The 19,257-nt window shown below is 39.6% G+C and overlaps 1 protein-coding gene across 4 annotated transcripts in view; it reads right to left on the bottom strand.

Moving 5' to 3' along the window:
* Positions 1-14,563, bottom strand: part of RC3H2 (ring finger and CCCH-type domains 2) — a 58,835-nt gene extending 44,272 nt beyond the window's left edge. For 2 of the 4 annotated variants that reach the window (XM_032165071.2, XM_032165067.1), the window contains exons 1-3: positions 14,305-14,563; positions 6,234-6,531; positions 1,530-1,647 (exon numbers count right to left, since the gene is read on the bottom strand). In XM_032165071.2, the coding sequence (XP_032020962.1) occupies positions 1,530-1,647; positions 6,234-6,464 (349 nt within the window). In that variant the 5' untranslated portion in view covers positions 6,465-6,531; positions 14,305-14,563. Of the gene's footprint in view, positions 1-1,529; positions 1,648-6,233; positions 6,532-14,115; positions 14,274-14,304 lie in introns of those variants that run through there. The other 2 variants (XM_032165072.2, XM_058444757.1) reach the window with 2 other exon arrangements.
* Positions 14,564-19,257: the final 4,694 nt, after the last annotated feature.

Genomic DNA, 19,257 nt, shown 5'->3' on the forward strand with positions numbered 1-19,257 from the left:
TGTTTCCTAGTCTATTGCCTTAACTACTTGGCTAATTGTAGATCACTACAATTGATCTATTCACTACTTCCAATTCCTTGTTTCACAATCTCTGAAACCTACCCCAATCAAATTTTTCCCAATATCACTTGACCAAACTTGCTAAATTGGTTAAATTAGTTAATTCTTAGTTCCTTATTTTATCTGACCTTCCAACAGCATTCAACACACATGATTACTCATTACTCCTTTAAAACACACTATTTGGCTTACTAATGGATCCCAACACTAGAAGAATGCCTGACACTCTCAGTCCATGCTCTTTAGATAGCTGTTCAACAAATGAATGAATGAATACGGATAAGTTTCTCAGTAAAATCACTATGGCCACATACACAACAGTGCAAAGCATTCAGCAGGTACAAAATACTCAATATATTCATTCATTCAACAATTGTTTATTACACCTATGATGTGCTAAGTATGCAGTGATAAAATTTCAGTTTTGTCATAGACTTAAAATAATTTATTACACTTGTACGTCTATCTCCCCCAGTAAACTGTGGGCTCCATGATGGCAGTGACCTTAGTCACTGTTTAGTGCTCAATAAAATTTAATGAATGACTGAATGAATACATGCATACATGAAGCTGTCTTAATAGGACTTATCAAAACTAATATTCTGTTACAGCACTATTACACAATGAATTCAAATAATGTACAAATTTCAAGATGCAGTGACTCTGGTAATTTTTTTTTTTTTCTGAGACAAGGTCTCACTCCTATTGCCCTGGTTGAGTGCAGTGGCACGATCACAGCTCACTGCAGCCTCAACTTCCTGGGCTCATGTGATTCTCCTACACTGGTCTCCTCAGTAGCTGGGACTACAGGAGTTTGTCACCATGCCCAGCTAAATTTTTGTGTTTTTAGTAGAGATGGGCTTTCGCCTTGTTGCCCAGGCTGGTCTCAAACTCCTGGGCTCAAGAAATCCACCCACCTTAGCCTCATACAGTGCTCAGATTACAGGCATGAAGCCACCACGCCCAGCTTGAATTTTTTTTTTTTTTTTTGAGACAGAGTCTTGATCTGTCACCCAGGCTAGAGTGCAGTGGCACCATCTCGGCTCACTGCAAGCTCTGCCTCCCAGGTTCACGCCATTCTCCTGCCTCAGCCTCCAGAGTAGCTGGGACTACAGGTGCCTGCCAAGACGCCCAGCTAACTTTTTGTATTCTTAGTAGAGACGGGGTTTCACCATGTTAGCCAGGATGGTCTCGATCTCCTGACCTTGTGATCCACCCGCGTTGGCCTCCCAAAGTGCTGGGATTACAGGCGTGAGCCACCGCGCCCGGCTCCAGCTTGAATTCTTAATAACAATATTGGTTATTTTCAGAAAATAGGACAACATAATTTTCTCAATCTATACATTTTTCAAGGCATTTCTCAAGCAAACTCCTCTTCCATAACTTAATAGGGTGTCCACATCAAGTCATTCAAAGTAAACGTACTACCAAGTCCTACTTATCAGTAAAAATGCATTTTATGAACTTACCTTTACCTCCACTTAGTGGTTTTAAGTAGAGTGCCAAATCCTCAACGCATTTCTTTGCAACCTCATAGTGTTTATTCTCACCTAGATTACTTAACTTAATTGACTGATGATCTGGTACCTTAAAAAAAAAAAAAAAAAAAAGGAATATGGCAGAAATACATTCATCCAGCTCATGCAACTATTATTTATGTACTTGATAATAATCTTGGTGAGTATAAAATTATAATGCATAGATAATACATGAAAGCCATTTAAGTAAAATTAAAGACAAACACCTAGCCAAACTGCTTTCCACAAACCAAAAATAAGGCCGGGCATGGTGGCTCATGCCCGTAATCCCAGCACTTTGGGAGGCCAAGGCGGCAGATTAACTGAAGTTAGGAGTTTGAGACCAGCCTAGCCAACATGGTGAAACCCCATCTCTACTAAAAACTACAAAAATTAGCCAAGTGTGGTGGTGGATGCCTGTGATCCTAGCTACTCAGGAGGCTGAGGCAGGAGAATCTCTTGAACCCAGGAGGCTGAGGTTGCAGTGAGCTGAGATCACACCAGTGTACTCCAGTCTGGGTGACAGCGTGAGACTCCATCTCAAAATAACAACGATAACAGCAACAACAAAAAATAACATACTTAATAACAGGAGCTGTGTGGATTAAGGAAGGAAGAAAAGAAGCAGAAAGTTAACAGTATTGTATCCATGCTAATTTCTTGGTGTTGGAATGTTAACATTAGGTTAAGCTGTGGAAAGTTATACAAGTTCTCTGAATAGTATTTTTTGCAACTTTTTTGTAAGTCTGAAAGAATCTCAAAATTAAAGAGTGGAGAAAAAAAGACACAGTTGTTTTTTTTTTTTCCCCATAGCACTTATCACCTTTTTACTATGTTATTTACTTAAGATAAGCATTGTAAGACAGAATGTTCTCATTCAAAGGTCAAAACTTGGGTAAAAATTACAGCTCTGCTACTTCTATGAATGACCTTGAGTAAATTACTTAACTGCTCCAAGTCATAATTTCCAAATCTGCAAAATGAAGATGAAAATCTGTATTTTGTAGTGCCGCTATAAAAGTTCAATATAGGCCAGGTGCGGCGGCTCACGCCTGGAATCCCAGCACTTTGGGAGGCCGAGGCGGGCGGATCATGAGGTCAGGAGATCGAGACCATCCTGGCTAACACGGTGAAACCCAGTCTCTATTAAAAATACAAAAAATTAGCCGGGCGTGGTGGCAGGTGCCTGTAGTCCCAGCTACTCCAGAGGCTGAGGCAGGAGAATGGTGTGAACCTGGGAGGCGGAACTTGCAGTGAGCAGAGATTGCGCCACTGCACTCCAGCCTGGGTAACAGAGCAAGACTCCGTCTCAAAAAAAAAAAAAAAGTTCAATATAATTCAATAAATAATATTTATGGAGAGCTTACCATGTACTGGGCACAGTTATAGGTACCAGGGATATATCAATGAGCAAAACAGACAAAATGTTTTGCCTTTGTGGAGCTCACATTTAGTGGAGAGGAGAAGACGTAGCTAATCAATAAATTAAAAACATAATAAATATGTAGTGTTCCAAGAAGTGAATTATAGAGCAAAGATAAAGGGGACTGGAAATACTAGCGAGGGGTTACAATTTTAATTAGGGTGGTCAGGATTGGCTCCCTTGAGAACTGTGAGATATGAATAAAGAACATGAAAAGAGAGGTTGGGCACGGTTGCTCACGCCTATAATCCCAGCACTCTGGGAGGCCAAGGTGGGCAGATCACTTCAGGTCAGGAGTTCGAGACCAGCCTGGCCAATATGGCGAGACCCCATCTCTACTAAAAATACAAAAATTATCCAGGCATGGTGGCACGCACCTGTAATCCCAGCTACTCGGGAGGCTGAGGCAGGAGAATCACTTGAACCTGGGAGGTGAAAGTTGCAGTGAGCCGAGATTGTGCCACTGCACTCCAGTCTGGGTGACAGTGAGAGATTCCATCTCAATAACAACAAAAAAGAAAATGGAGAGAGACTGAACGTTCTAGGCAAAGGTAACAGTAACTACAAAAGCCATCAGTTGGCAATATACCTGGTATATCTGAGAACTGGCTAAGAAGCCAGTGTAGCTTAAGCAGAATAGGAACCGTAGTAGAAGAGGTAACAGAATTCACACTGTAAAGACCTGTAGGCAATTTAAGAACCAACTGAGATAACATTTACAAATGATATTAACTCAATACCTGTTGACCTATAGCAGATGCTAAATAAATAGTAGCTAGGTTTCTTTGTTTTATTTATTTATTTATTTTGAGACAGGGTCTCACTCCCATCACCCAGGCTGGAGTGCAGTGGCATGATCTTAGCTCTCTGCAGCCTCGACCTCCTGGGCTCAAGTGAACCTCCCATCTCACCATCTCAGCCTCCCAAGTAGGTGGGACTACAGTCACACACCACCATGCCTGACTAATTTTTGTATTTTTTGTAGAGATGGGGTTTCACCATGTTGTCCAGGCTAGTCTCGAACTCCTGGCCTCAAGCAGCCTGCCCACTTCAGCCTCCCAAAGTGCTGAGATTACAGGCGTAAGCCACTGTGTCTGGTGGTAGCTAGTATTCTTACAAAAAGTCTATGATATTTTATCAAATCTAAAATGTTATTGTTTGCAAGAGGCAACATTTTATACTCCATTAACAAAAATATACCGCCAATTAAATTAAGATACACTATCGATTGTAGATGCACCTTGATTTCATAGTGTGTAACTTGATTATAAACACTTAAAAGAGATTCTGTGCTTTACAAGGAGGACTTCAAATATCAAGATACTAAAGGAATGAATTAAGTATTTTGGTTTATTGGATTTTCTATTAAATCAGAAAAATAATTCCTTTCTGGCTTTAATATGTAGTACATGATGTATAGAATTTCATCTTCTTCCTAACTTGTAAAATGGGGATACTAACTACCTGAAAAGCTATGGTAAGAATTAGTAATAATAAATGCTGAATACTTACTGTCAAACCTAATGCAAAGTAGACCCTCATTAAATATAAGTTATTTCAAATCTAGAGTCTTGCTTTGATTCAATAAAATAATTACAAACATGAATTCTATAGCACGTTATTTTTTTTTTTTCCCTAATGTTCAACTAAAGCATCACATAGCTCAGAGGTGTCTTTTGGCTTCTGTGGGCCACACTGGAAGAACTGTCTTGGGCCACATATAAGATACACTAACACTAACAATAGCTGATGAGCTAAAAACAAACAAACAAACAAACAAAAAAACTTTACGAATTTGTGTTGGGCCACATTCAAAGCTGTCCTGGGCTGCATGTGGCCTGAAAGCCAGACAAGCTTGATACAACACATTCAGAAGAAATTATGCAGAATTTATTACTGACACATTGGTTTTTGGTTTTCCATATATACATCCCTACACAGACCTTATTGTTTCATTTACACTATTATATAAAAAGTCAAGTGAAGTAAAAAAGAGTAACAACAACAACAACAAAACCTGCTTCTGGTCAAAGCTTTGATTACATTTCTTTTCATATCACCTAGTGAATAAATACATATGCTTATATAAAAATGTTTCTGATCCACCAAATCACTTATATACATAAATTTTAGCCACAGAATTGAAGAAATATGTAACTATAATGTAATCTATGGTTTTGTATAAGGATATGACATTATCTTTTTTTTTTTTTTTTTTTTTTGAGACAGAGTCTCGCTCTTTCACCCAGGCTGGAGTGCAGTGGCACGACCTTGACTCACTGCAAGCTCCGCCCCCCGGGTTCACGCCATTCTCTTGCTTCAGCCTCCTGAGTAGCTAAGACTACAGGCGCCCGCCACCGTGCCCGACTAATTTTTTGTATTTTTAGTAGAGACAGGGTTTCACCTTGTTAGCCAGGATGGTCTCGATCTCCTGACCTCGTGATCTGCACATCTCGGCCTCCCAAAGTGCTGGGATTACAGGCGTGAGCCACCGCGCCCGGCTGTATATGACGTTATCTAAAGAAAATCTTTCACAGAATACAATCATGAAAATCAGGTACATTGAAATTTATTTTTTACACCTTAATGATCACTAAATATACTTTATACCTATTACTGAACAAAGTTCAATAACTATTTCATGTAACAAATTATTAGGTTGCTGCAAAAGTAATTGCAGTTTTTGCCATTAAAGCCACATGAGATGGCTGGGTGCAGTGGCTCACACCTGTAATCCTAGCACCCTGGGAAGCCGAGGTGGGCGGATCACCTGATGTCAGGAGTTCCAGACCAGCCTGGCCAACATACTGAAACCCCGTCTCTACTAAAAATACAAAAAAAATTAGCTGGGTATGGTGGTGTGGGCCTGTAGTCCCAGCTACTTGGGAGGCTGAAGCAGGAGAATCGCTTGAACCCGGGAGGCGGAGCTTGCAGTGAGCCCAGATCACGCCACTGCACTCCAGCCTGGGTGACAGAGTGAGACTCTGTCTCAAAAAAGAAAAAAGGCCACATAAGATACACTAACACTAACGATAGCTGATGAGCTAAAAACATAAAAATAAATCACAAAAAAAAATCTCACAATGTTTTAAGAAAGTTTATGAATTTGTGTTGGGCCTCATTCAAAGATGTCCTGGGCCACAAGTGGCCTGCAGGCTGGACAAGCTATTAAAATAATGGCAAAAACAGCGATTACTTTTGCACCAACCTATAGTAAAATCTTGAATGCTTACCTGGGCTCCAACTAACTGGAGAAGTGCGAAGTTGACAGGAAGTACATCAATATCTGTGTTGATGGCAGTCTGGTCAAAAGGACAAGCTTTTCGATGAAGTTTATTCAAGCAGGTCTTGCAAACAGTGTGTGAACAACCTAAACTGATGGGTTTGTGCACATTCTCATCAAATTCATTATAGCAGATTGGACAGGACAGAAATTCTGTCCATTGAGCTGCCTGCACAGGCATTGTGGAAGCTGGATGCTCGGGTTAGCAGTCTAGCAGATCATTATTTTGCTGTGTAGTGTTTTGTAAGCTAGAAATGGACAAAAGTATGAATTAACCACATATTCATCATTCACCTTTGAAGAGTTAATTGCTTAAGTCAACTATTACAGCTTCAGACCTAAAATACTTCTGAATAATTTTATAACCTTTGGATATCTTTTTTAAAAAACCTATTTGCTGAATTAATTAAAGTTCTGAAATTCTGCCTGGAAACAATACCTTAACAGTGTTCCTTTCAACTAAACTGTATTTATATTGGTTGCTCACATAATAAACATCAAAGCTTTTATGTATTTTTCTCAATGACCACATCAAACAAGCAAATTAACTTTCCATATTCCATTTTTAGGAACACAAATTACTTTGGACTGCTGGACGGTTTTGTTGTTTTGTTTTTTAGAAAAGTGTTTCCCTTGGATAACCAGTACCCCAAAACATAATAAGGTATGGCCAGGAGTTAATGAACTTTGGAAACTACTGATCCAAACAATATTGTAGAGACTCCAGTGTGAAGAAAACAGCCTTGCCACCTGAAAGAGGAAATCTCTGATAAGACTTGGCTAGGAAGCAAAATGAGGTACTGAAAATCAACATATAAGAGAAGACTGTGATGACTAAGATGATTAAGAGAGCTGTTTGTTCATAAATGAAAGACTAATGCTGACCACAACATACAGTGCCAAAGTAAAACAAAAAAATTGTCTTAAAAATCTTGTATTGGTCATTACAATACTTCTGATAAAACTACATTATTTAGCGATTGATATATATAACCAAAAACCGTAAAGTCCAATGTGGAAGACATAGAAGAATAAAACATTATTCTAAAAAGTTATATATGCATGATTAAAAACTGAAAAGGCACAAAGAAAAAAACAGTGAGATAATTTTTCTTATTTCTAAGATCAAAATGTTCCCACCGGGCATGGTGGCTCACACCTATAATCCCAGCACTTTGGGAGGCTGAGGCCGATCACCTGAGGTCGGGAGCTTGAGACCAGCCTGACCAACATGGATAAACCCCGTCTCTACTAAAAATACAAAATTAGCCAGACGTGGTGGCACATGCCTGTAATTCCAGCTACTAGGGAGGTTGAGGCAGGAGAATCACTTGAATCTGGAAGGCTGAGGTTGCAGTGAGCCGAGATCACGCCATTGCACTCCAGCCTGGACAAAAAGAGTTAAACTTCATCTCAAAAAAAAAAAAAAAGTTCCATAATTTTAGTAGAGTAAAAGATTTAGTAGCAAAACAATACTAATTTGAACACACTAAACTTCCCAGATTTTCTTTATCTTCCAATTCAAGACTTATATAAGTCTGACAAAAGCTCTCTGGTGAACAAGAAATCTAGGTATTTAGGGCAATTAAACAACCAATACTTTATTTCACAGGATGTTTATCAACCCAAATATATTAGTTCCACAGAAATTAGATGTTTAAAAATGTAGTCACACTCAGGAGAGAAAAAATATGTAACAGAGCTGGGCGTGGTGGCTCACGCTTATAATCCCAACACTTTGGGAGGCCAAGGCGGGCGAATCACGAGGTCAGGAGATCGACACCACGGTGAAACCCCGTGTCTACTAAAAATACAAAAAATTAGCCGGGCGTGGTGGCAGGCGCCTGTAGTCCCAGCTACTCGGAGAGGCTGAGGCAGGAGAATGGCGTGAACCCGGGAGGCGGAGCTTGCAGTGAGCCGAGATTGCGCCGCTGCACTCCAGCCTGGGCGACAGAGCGAGACTCCATCTCAAACAAAAAAAAAAAGAAAACAAAATATATAACAGAAAGTATCCTCCATTATGCCAACATACAAAAAAATTCTATTAGCCTTTATTGTGCTTTTTTTTTCTTTCTTTTTTTTTTCCCCCAGAGACAGAGTCTCGCTCTGCCGCCCAGACTGGAGTGCAATGGCGTGATCTTGGCTCACTGCAACCTCTGCCTCCCGGGTTCAAGTGATTCTCCTGCCTTGGCCTCCCAAGTAGCTGAGATGGCACCCGCCATCATGCCTGGCTAATTTTTGTAGAGACGGGGTTTCACCATGTTGGCCAGGCTGGTCTTGAACTCCTGACCTCAGGTGATCTGCCCACCTCGGCCTCCCAAAGTGCTGGGATTGCAGGCATGAGCCACCGCGCCCGGACCTGCACTTTTATATTCACAAAAATAAAGATTAAAAAAAAAAATCTTGATAAAAATGAATTACAGGGCTTGCTATGTAAAAAGCACCCCTATACAAACTTTCTCAAACCGCTCTAATGCAAATTATCTAATAGCTTTATCTTTAAAGTAACCAAATCTTCCAAGTTATAATTTTACAACTTTCATCCTCAATTACCACATCTATTCATGCCATCAATCTAAAAACCAATTAGTTTCCTTCCAATTTTAGAGATGAGCACTGAGCAGATGAATATATCACTCCCTAAAACTACTGAACATTTTTAACATCCAGTTTTCTGGTTTGCAGAGTTATACAAGAAAAGGCCTTCGAGGAAGAATGAATTTCATCTTAAATCTACTGAAAGCCCTAGTTTATAACTTGAACTGATTAAATATTTATGAAAACAGGACACTGCATGTAGTTTTTCATAATGGCCACCTGTTTGGAAACGTTAATTCTGTGGGTTAGGGTATCACAGGCCACCTGGCAGTACAAAATAAGAGCAAATACGTTTTCCTTAGTTTTCCAAGGCCTTTCTGAAATGCTTTATATTAAAGCACATAAGTGTGGGGCTTGGGGTGGGGGAGTTTCAACTATACAGAAAAATGCTATCTTTCATATTGTCACCTACTACATAGTTTTAAACCGTTTCAAACTATACCAGAGCACACTTAATAGTTTTATGTTACAATAGTCCTTAGTGTATTTCGGCATAGAAACATCAGAGGTTTTAACATAATTAATGCTGATAAGTTTAATTTCTACCACAAATTGAATTAATACCTTTAAGATATAAAGAAAAAACACTGCCAAAATTTTGGCAATAACTCTACCAAATTTTCTTCTCTGTGTCAGAGTCTAACTTTCTGACAGTAAATTATGAACTAAACTTCCCTATACGATCAGATGTAAGAAATGCTTTGATTTTCTAAAAATGTTTTTCTTCAGTAATATTATCAGTAAACCCTAGATGCCTTAATTAAGATAAATACAATATAAAATTTTATCTAAAACATAGAAGAAACTTCATTCCTTCACAACAGGCACTTTGTAAACGTTTACCTAGAAAATATTTTTGTAACTACCAAAAATGGTAAATATCCTATAGTCTTTATAATTTAAAAAGCATATAAATGAACCATGGAGCACTATGTATTAATTTGCAAAACTTCTAGACCTATACTAATACATTTTATGCAACTTATTTGAGTCTATGTAAGTCTAAATTGCTATGAATATTTATAGTTACTACTGAAGTTTTCTTCCCAAATAATCAAAACATTTCAAACTGAGATAAAATGGGTTAAAAGGCCTACAACTCAAGATACCTAAAGTGATTCCTTAAGAAAAACATTCTAATTATTTGTATTAACTAATTTTAGTTACCAGTAACAAAAATTGAAGAAGGATAATAAGATAAAGCATAGGAGTGAGAAATGCTAAAGGTGGGACCATAAACAATTTTTCACTCAAATAATCTTCCAGACTGTAAGTTCCTTGCTATGAGTGCTGACACATAAAACAGGAAGCATAATAGGCATCTCTTATATGATTCAAATTACAAACTGCTTTATTAAGAGCCAGCTAAATACTTTCATTTTCTCTTATTAGTCCACCATATTATGCAGCCAGTTCAGGTCTACGGCATCTGATTTTAAAATGCCAGAATAAAGTTTATGCTTCTTTAACTGTCATATATGTACACAGCATTTTACAATTCTCTTAATAAAAATGTAAACCTTAGGGCTTAGTTCTTCTAATTAAAACAACCATTGTTTTCATTCTAGTTAACCTATGTGAGGAATATAACGTACTGAAATGGACTGTCACAGTACTTCCCAGCTTAGAAAACTTAAAAATAATTAGTTTTGTTCTTAAAAAATGATATTTAAAGCATAAGCACAATTTGGATCTCTAGCTAAAAGACAAGTAAAAACCAAAACACCAATGGAAACAAATTGTAGGCTAGAAACTCAGCATTGGAGAAAAAGGAATTGAATTGCAATTTAAAAGACTGCTATAATATGTGATTTTGCTGTTAACGTGTGAAGTATATATGACTCAAATTTTACTTCTTAAATACACTATGTGGTTGAACTGTTTTAAAATAAGTATTAGATATAATTTACAATGCATTCTTTTTTTTTTTGAGATGGCAGAGTCTCACTCTGTTGCCCAGGCTGGAGTGCAGTGGTGCGATTTCGGCTCACTGCAACCTCTGCCTCCCAGTTTCATACGATTCTCCTGCCTCAGCCTCCTGAGTAGCTGGGATTACAGGTGCGCACCACCATGCCCGGTTAATTTTTGTATTTTTAGTAGAGACAAGATTTCACCTGTTGGTCAGGCTGATCTCAAACTCCTGACCTTGTGATCTGCCCACCTTGGCCTCCCAAAGTCCTGGGATTACAGGCATGAGCCACCGCACCCAGCCTCAATGCATTCTAATAGGGCAATAATGAGATAACTAATACTTCTTTTTTTTTTTTTTTTTGATACGGAGTTTCGCTCTTGTTGCCCAGGCTGGAGTGCAATGGCGGGATCTCGGCTCACTGCAACCTCCGCCCCCCCGGGTTCAAGCGATTCTCCTGCTTAGCCTCCCGAGTAGCTGGGATTACAGGCATGCGCCACCAAGCCCGGCTAATTTTTTGTAATTTTAGTAGAGACGGGGTTTAACCATGTTGGTCCGGCTGGTCTGGAACTCCTGACCTCAGGTGATCCACCCGCCTCAGCCTTCCAAAGTGCTGGGATTACAGGCGTGAGCCACCACGCCCAGCCAACTTTCTATTTTAACAAATATAACTAATATTAGTGATGAGAAAAATACTTTCTTTGAGATAGAACTTACTTCTGCCTATCAAATAATAGCCAATGGATAACTTCATCCTTCATATTACCAAAGTCCTTAGCTCTTTATTCTGATTGTAACAGGGTAATCTATCTGGAAGTTTTGGATTTTTATACATCTACTTTTATTCCACTAACATATTTCTTGGAAGAGTAATGCTGATCTACAACAGTAATATCCGATAGAAATATGTGAGCCATTATAATCCGAGTAATTTTTAATTTTCTGGTAGTCACATTAAAAAAAGTTAAAAGAGGCCGGGAGCGGTGGCTCATGCCTGTAATCCCAGCACTTTGGGAGGCCGAGGCGGGAGGTGGGTGGATCACTTGAGGTCGCGAGTTCCCGACCAGCCTGGCCAACATGGCAAAACCCCATCTCTACTAAAAATACAAAAATTAGCCTGGTGTAGTGGTGCCTTCCTGTAATCTCAACTACTCAGGAGACTGAGGCACAAGAATTGCTTGAACCTGGAAGCGGAGGTTGCAGTGAACCCAGATGGTGCCACTGCACTCCAGCATGGGTGACAGAGAGAGACTGTCTCAAACAAAAAAAAAAGTTACAAGAAAATAGGTAAAATTATTTTTAGTAATATATTTTATTTATCCCAGTTTATACAAAATATCATTTCAACATGTTGTCAATATTAAAATTATTGAGATATTAAAAAAATCTTAGTACTAAGTCTTTGAAATCTGCTATTTTATACCTCCAGCACATCTCAATTCACACTAGCCACATTTCAAATCTTCAACTGTCACATGTGGCCACTGGCTAGTACTGGACAGTGCAACTCTAGAATATTTAAGATTATAAAGTAATACTCAAAACTTTCATCAAGAAATTGAGGTAAAACTCACACTTACACTTAAAGCTTTAGTAAAATTAGAGAATGCTGATCGTAACATTCATGAGACTGGATGCAAAACATGAACTTATTTTTAATTTTCAGCTAGCTTTAATTTACTCATGCTTCCTTTTTCCATCACTAAAAAGCGAAACTTCAACACAGTCCAAACTAAACAGTAAGTACTTACTAAAACCTTGTTATAAAGTTTTTTTAGCGTTCTTAGCTATTGCAAACAATGTAGAAGTTCAATTTTTGAATATAAAATCCTGAGTGTAAAGAAGAATGCTTTGCCAAAATGCAAATTTTTGGTTTTTCAAAGTGGAAAACAGCAAATTACAAAAGCAGAGTATGATTTAACAAAAATATATGAACAAAGGACGTAAGTCTGCTTACATGTCAGGTTGCCACAACAGAAATAACAGATCGGGGTAACTCAAAGGATCCACTAATGAACACGAGTGTAATTAAATCCTCATAGAACAAGTGCCTGTTTGAATTATAACATCTGCTTTTTCTAAACGTAACTAGAATATATGTTTCACATTCTGTCCTCCTAGCAATTTTCCAAACTCTAATATTTTGAAAACATTAATCTCCAAATCAACGAAAATGTCAATATTGAAAAGCAGTCTTTAACAGGATGTAACGACCTCTATTTCTTCAAAAATTGAATGTGGAAGTAAACAACGTAAGTAAGGCATGTGAAGCTACAACAGTGGTATAGCTTTTTAGACAGCTAAAAGGTTTTTTAAAAAGAAGAATCTATTAATATTAATATTGTAAAAAGCTTTTAACTAAGTTTGTATGTTTAACCGTTAAAAGGCTGCACCGGCTAACATTTGTTTCTTTGCTTTTGAGTGACATTATACCACTGTGGTATAGCAACGTTAGCTTTCTCAGGTTAACCAAAAGTTCCTACTGGAACTTAAAAGTTTGGCCAATACAAAATTGGAAAAAAGATTACTTAAAGCACTTTATCTGGGATACAAAGTCACCCACCCACAGTGGGTAGGGGGAGAATAGAAATGAAAAAAAGAAAGGCCCTGGGTAAGGGGAGAGGAGGAATTAAAAAGGGAACCCAAGGGTTATGAAAATATAAATAAATCACTGGATTAGATTTACTTTATGCCAGTGATTACTTGAGTCAACTTTGGTGTGAAGGATGTATCTGCCGGTATCTTAAACGGTTGCCTTAGGATTTGAAGGATGGAAATGACAGCTACTCTCATCTTCTCCCATCCTGAAAGCTAAGGATAGAAAAAAGTACAGCTGCTTCTCTGGGAAACAAAGATGCTTTCTACCATTCTTCTAAGATGGTGGAAGAGTCTCCTCAAGAGGCTACACCAAGAAGGAAAAATGAGAGAGGGAAAGAAGAAAGCCATAGCAGAATTCCCTGGCTGTGTTTCATGCCATTGCTCCTAGCCACAACCCCTGTGCAACCACTCAGGTCCGGCCATCCCCATCCTGGGAGGTTAAGCCCTCCCAGGGCATTGTTTGGCCGGGGTTCCTATTTACCACTCAGATCGCCTCCACCACCCCCTACGCTAGGGTCTCGGGAAGCCCCAGGGCAGAAAGCTGAAAAGCTAGAAGACTTGGTTTCGAGGACCTCTTCCAAACCCCCTTACTAACTGGTGTAGGAAAGGGAGAGTGAAGCCGGGCCTTTGCTTGGGTGGGTTCCTTAGGGGTCAGAGGCGTCCGCTCGGCCAGTGTCGAAGGAAGGTGGCCATTTGAGCCGGTCGCTCCGCATCGAAAAAGCCCTACCAGAGAGAGGGGCCTCCGCAGGGCCCGGGTTCCGTCCGAGTGTCAGGTGCGGCCCTCAGTTCCCAACCCTCGAGGCACCAGGGGCGACAGCGCACAGGCCCCAGGGCGGAGACTGGTCTCCCGCCCGACCGCCGGGGACCAGGCACCCGGGCTGGGGCCCGAGCCGCATCGTGCCCGCCCCCGCCCTACCTGAGGGGGCCCGGGCGGGGTCGCTAAGGGCCGCTCCCGGGAGCCCCGCGACGGCGCGGCTTGGCGACGGAGGCGCCTCGTCTCGCCGGGGCAGAGCTCGGCGGAGGTTTCACGACCTCAAACTCCATCGGGAGCTACAGGGACAGCCCCGTTGGCGGCGGCGAAGGCCGCGACGGGGCCTCCTCCTCCTCCCTCTCCCTCCACCTCCGCCTCCTCCTCCTCCTCCTCCTCCTCACCACGGAGGCGGACCTGGAGGGATCCCGACCTAGCTCTCGCGAGAAGTTACTCCCCACTTAACGCGAGATTACGCAAGCCCGGGAGTCGGGAGTTGGAAGGAAAGCGTAGTAGCCCCAGCCACCCAAACTGCGCATCAACTTCCCTCTGCCTCAGCGGATCCACCCCGATCACGTGAAAAGGGAGCCCCGGAGCACTGTGGGAGGTACTGTGAGAAGGACTAGGCAAGCCGAAGGGATTGATGGGCAATTCCCTGCACATTCATCTGCGCCTTGAGCCGGCTTCCTAGACGCTGGTTTGAGCCAGTGTCTTAACTCCCTTCGTGAAAAGCGTGGAATCCATTGAGCACAATCTGATACATCTGTGTCACATTCTTATTCACGCTCCTGTAATGACATGCTGACAGGAACCCTCAATCCCTTTACAAAGATGTCAAGTAATCTCCCCATTACAAAAACAAAAAGAAAACATGTATTTGGCAGGCACTTCCACATCTCACTTCTCTATTAAAGAGAAAACTCTGTTTCTAGACAGAGTCCAAAGGGGGGGGGGGGAAGAAAGCTCTGAGCTCCTCAAAAGCTGGCAAAGATAAAAAATTTAAGCACAAATTCTGGCATCATATCTCAAATATTTGTTGAAGCTTTTTCCACAGCGAACTAAGGTAAGAATTATTCTTACAGTTTATAATTTATAGATGAAACAGACTTGGAATAGGGATAAGAGAATTAACATTTATAAACTACTTAGTATGTGTCAGGTCCTGTGTTAGGTGATATTTAATTTTAAATATTTTAGTTTTATTTACATTTCATTTAATTAGCAAAGTGATCCTAGAAGGCAGATACAATGTACCCCTTGTTACTGATGAGAAACTAAAGAATGTAGGCTAGAAAATGACCATGACGCCGGGCGCAGTGGCTCATGCCTGTAATACCAGCACTTTGGAAGGCCAAGGCGGGTGGACCACCAGGTCAGAAGTTAGAGACCAGTCTGGCCAACATAGTGAAACACTGTCTCTACTAAAAATACAAAAATTAGCCGGGTGTGGTGGCGGGCACCTGTAATCCCAGCTACTCGGGGGGCTGAGGCAGGAGAATCGCGTGAATCCGGGAGGCGGAGGTTGCAGTGAGCCAAGACTGCGCCATTGCACTACAGCCGGGCGCCGGGGGGCAGTGCCAGACTCCGTCTCAACAAAAAAAAGAAAAGAAAAAAAATGACCATGACTTGTAATTAAACTCAAGGCACTTTCCAATGTGAAATCAGATGTCCAACAACAAAAATAGCGAAGTAAACCTACAATAAATTAGAATATGGAAAGTTTGCTTCTACAGTTTTAACAAAATATATGGTTATTACTTATAGTTGTCTGAATGACAGGCAAAATCAGTGTTTTTGAAAAAAGATTCATTGGCCACATCAAAGACGTTTCTTCCACACATTATCTTTTTCGTTCTCTTCTCTTTATGAAACATATGCCAAGCCTAGAGAACTGTTAACAACCAATAATTGTTTCAGTAATTTCAACTGAACAGTGATAGGTAATTTTACATGTACATATTTGTTTTAAACCCTACTGTGTATATATATATATACACACACACACACGCATATACATATGTATACATACATACATATATATACACATATACATACATATAAGTATATATACACATATATACATATTATATATACATATATGTACATATATATATTTTTTGAGACAGAGTCTCACTCTGTCGCACAGGCTGGAGTGCAGTGGCGCAATCTCGGCTCACTGCAACCTCCACCTCCCGGGTTCAAGGAATTCTCCTGCCTTAGCCTCCCCAGTAGCTGGAATTATAGGCACCTGTCATCATGCCCGGCTAAATTTTTTTTTGTATTTTTGTACAGACAGGTTTTCACCATGTTGGCCAGGCTGGCCTTGAACTCCTGACCTCAGAAGACCCACCTGCCTCGGCCTCCAAAAGTGCTGGGATTTGGTGGCGTGAGCCACCATGCCAGGCCAAATTTTTCTATTCTACTGGATGTATTTACATTTCACTAGATGGGAGAATATATGTTTCTGATAATTTGAGATTTTTCAAAGGTGTCCTGATCACCATATTTATTTTTGAGAGGGGGTCTGGCTCCCTCACCCAGGCTGACTGCAACAGTGTGATCTCGGCTTACTGCAACCTCCGCCTCCCAGGTTCAAGGGATTCTCCTGCCTCAGACTCCTGAGTAGCTGGGATCACAGGCGAGCGCCACCATGCCCGGCTAATTTTTGTATTTTTAGTGAAGGGTTTTCATCAGGTTGGCCAGGCTTGTCTTGAACTCCTGACCTCAAGTGATCTGCCAGCCTCGGCCTCCCAAAGTGTTAGGATTACAAGGCCTGGGCCTGGGCGCCCGGTGCTGACCACCATATTTAAAATTACAATTCCATCCCCCTTCTCTGGTACTCCCTATTCCTGATTTTTCTCCAAATTCCTTCTCAAAATTTGACATACATGGATTTTACTTACTTGTTTACTGTTTGTCTCCCTTCACTACAATGTTTCACAACAGCAGGAAGTTTTGTCTGTATACCTAACTTATACTTCATTGTAAGGACTCAGGAAGTATTTGCTAGATGAATGATTAATGTATAGTCAGGAGAAATTGTATCCTTTAATTTGTATCCTTTAAAATTCAAAGACGAAGACAAAACATTGTTCTCCATTCCCACCTCCAGTTTATTATCTCTTATGTAAACATGTAAGATAGTTACATCCCAGGAAAAAGGGCAAGTGTTTTTCCCTTACAACGAAGTAACGACTACCTTTTCAAGATCTTTTATATGTAAATGGAGTAAATGAAGAGGCTGAACTCAAACACTTTGCATTTTTCTGTCATAGCAGAAACACAAACTAAATGTGAATATGTTAAATGAATAAATTCTATACTTTGTCATACCTGCACTTTAAAAAAAGATTCCATTTTCCTGAAAATTTTTAAACATATCATGCAAACAGACACTCTCCTAGGAATGTTTGGAGATCATTCTGTGCTATCGAACAGGAATAAATAATATAAATAATAACCATCACTTTCACAAAACACCCCTCCCCCAGCAAAAATCTCAAAGTGCTCACAAAAAATTTTACAACAATCTCACAAGGCACACATAAAACTTAAACATAGTTTCAACCAATTTTTTTTCAAATATCCAAGATAGTAGATACTAATTCCTAAAAACTCAGATTACTATTCTTTTACCCTCTCCTCCCATCTCCATCCTTCCCCCTTCCCCCCACGCCATTTTATAATAGGAAGCAAAAATAAGAAAACTACTTCAATCACTAGTAAACTATTTCTGAAAAGAAAATATTTTCACACCAACAAATTGCCAATCTTAGGTCAAATGGAAGCAATGAGCTATGAATGAAAAGTTAGCAATGAGCTATCATACTTTCCAGTGGAAAAAGATCCACTAATTAGAAAAATTATGTCTCCAATGGAGTACTTAAGTAACAAAGTTCATAAAGACACAAAACCGTCCTCTCTTGCTTTCCCCTCTTCTGTTCTCAGGAAGAATTAAATATAAAATCATGGAATTTTAGACCTGGAAATGATCTTTCAAATGACCAAGATCAAAGTTATTTTACATATAAAGTTAAAAAGTTCAAGGAGAAGTTCAGCACAATGTCACTAACTAGTAACATTGGGTTATGAAGTCGGTTTTTTCATCAAACGAGACCTGCATTCTTGAAAGTCTCTAGGAAAGTTAAAATTCAGTGGAGAATGTCTTTCCCACAAAAGGATCAAAAAAAGGTTAATACTTACAACAACGAACATGTGATTCATCACACAATTTTTATAAATGGTACAAAGTATATTACATTTTAAAATATAGAAGGGCTTCAATAGAAATTGAATGCAGTAGAAATTCTACATAAAGCTAAGTTAACTAGAGGAGGACTGGAACAGCTTGAAAGAAAGATGCATCTAGTCAGTCTTCTTTACCAAAAGCAGTTCCTGTGTTTTAGAGAATATTATTTGCCCTGCAGTATATTTTAATCTTTGTTAAAATAATTTTTTAAAGTTTTGTGTTATATGTAGTTGGGGATATTACAGAACTATGGCTCAGAACACCATCTCAAATATGACTCTCACTAAAATAATCATACAGTCACGGTTTTCCTTTTGGCATATTTTTGGAAATATAAAACTCTAGGGATGGTTAAGATTTTTATCAACACACAGTGAATGGAAATTACATTAATGTAAATGAAAAAATACAACACTAATAGCTACCCCTTTTTAAATTGCTCATCTAGTAACAGCTAGAATATATATTGCCAATTCAAAATTTAAAATGACATGGATGAACCTCAAAGTCATTATGCTGGGTGAAAAAGCATTTCAAGAGGGAACGTACTATAAGATTCTGTTTATATGACAGTCCAGAAAAGGCAAAATAATAGTGACAGAGAACTGTTGCCAGGATTAGAGCTAGAAGGAGCTGACTACAAAGGGACGGCATGAGAGAGCTGTTGGGAGTGAAGGAACTGTTCTGTACTGACTGCAGTAGTGGTGCACAAATCTTTGTGTTAAAATTCACAGAACTATACACTAAGAAGAAATTTCAATTTTACTTCATGTTAAATAAAAAATAAAATAGGAACTTTTAAAACAGTAGGACAGATAGCTCTGGTAAAGGTAGAATTTCTCATTTTTCACAGCTTCATGCCAATGGTATAA

Source organism: Hylobates moloch, unplaced genomic scaffold (assembly GCF_009828535.3).
Source record: "Hylobates moloch isolate HMO894 unplaced genomic scaffold, HMol_V3 SCAFFOLD_10, whole genome shotgun sequence".
Classification (NCBI taxonomy): Eukaryota; Metazoa; Chordata; class Mammalia; order Primates; family Hylobatidae; genus Hylobates; species Hylobates moloch.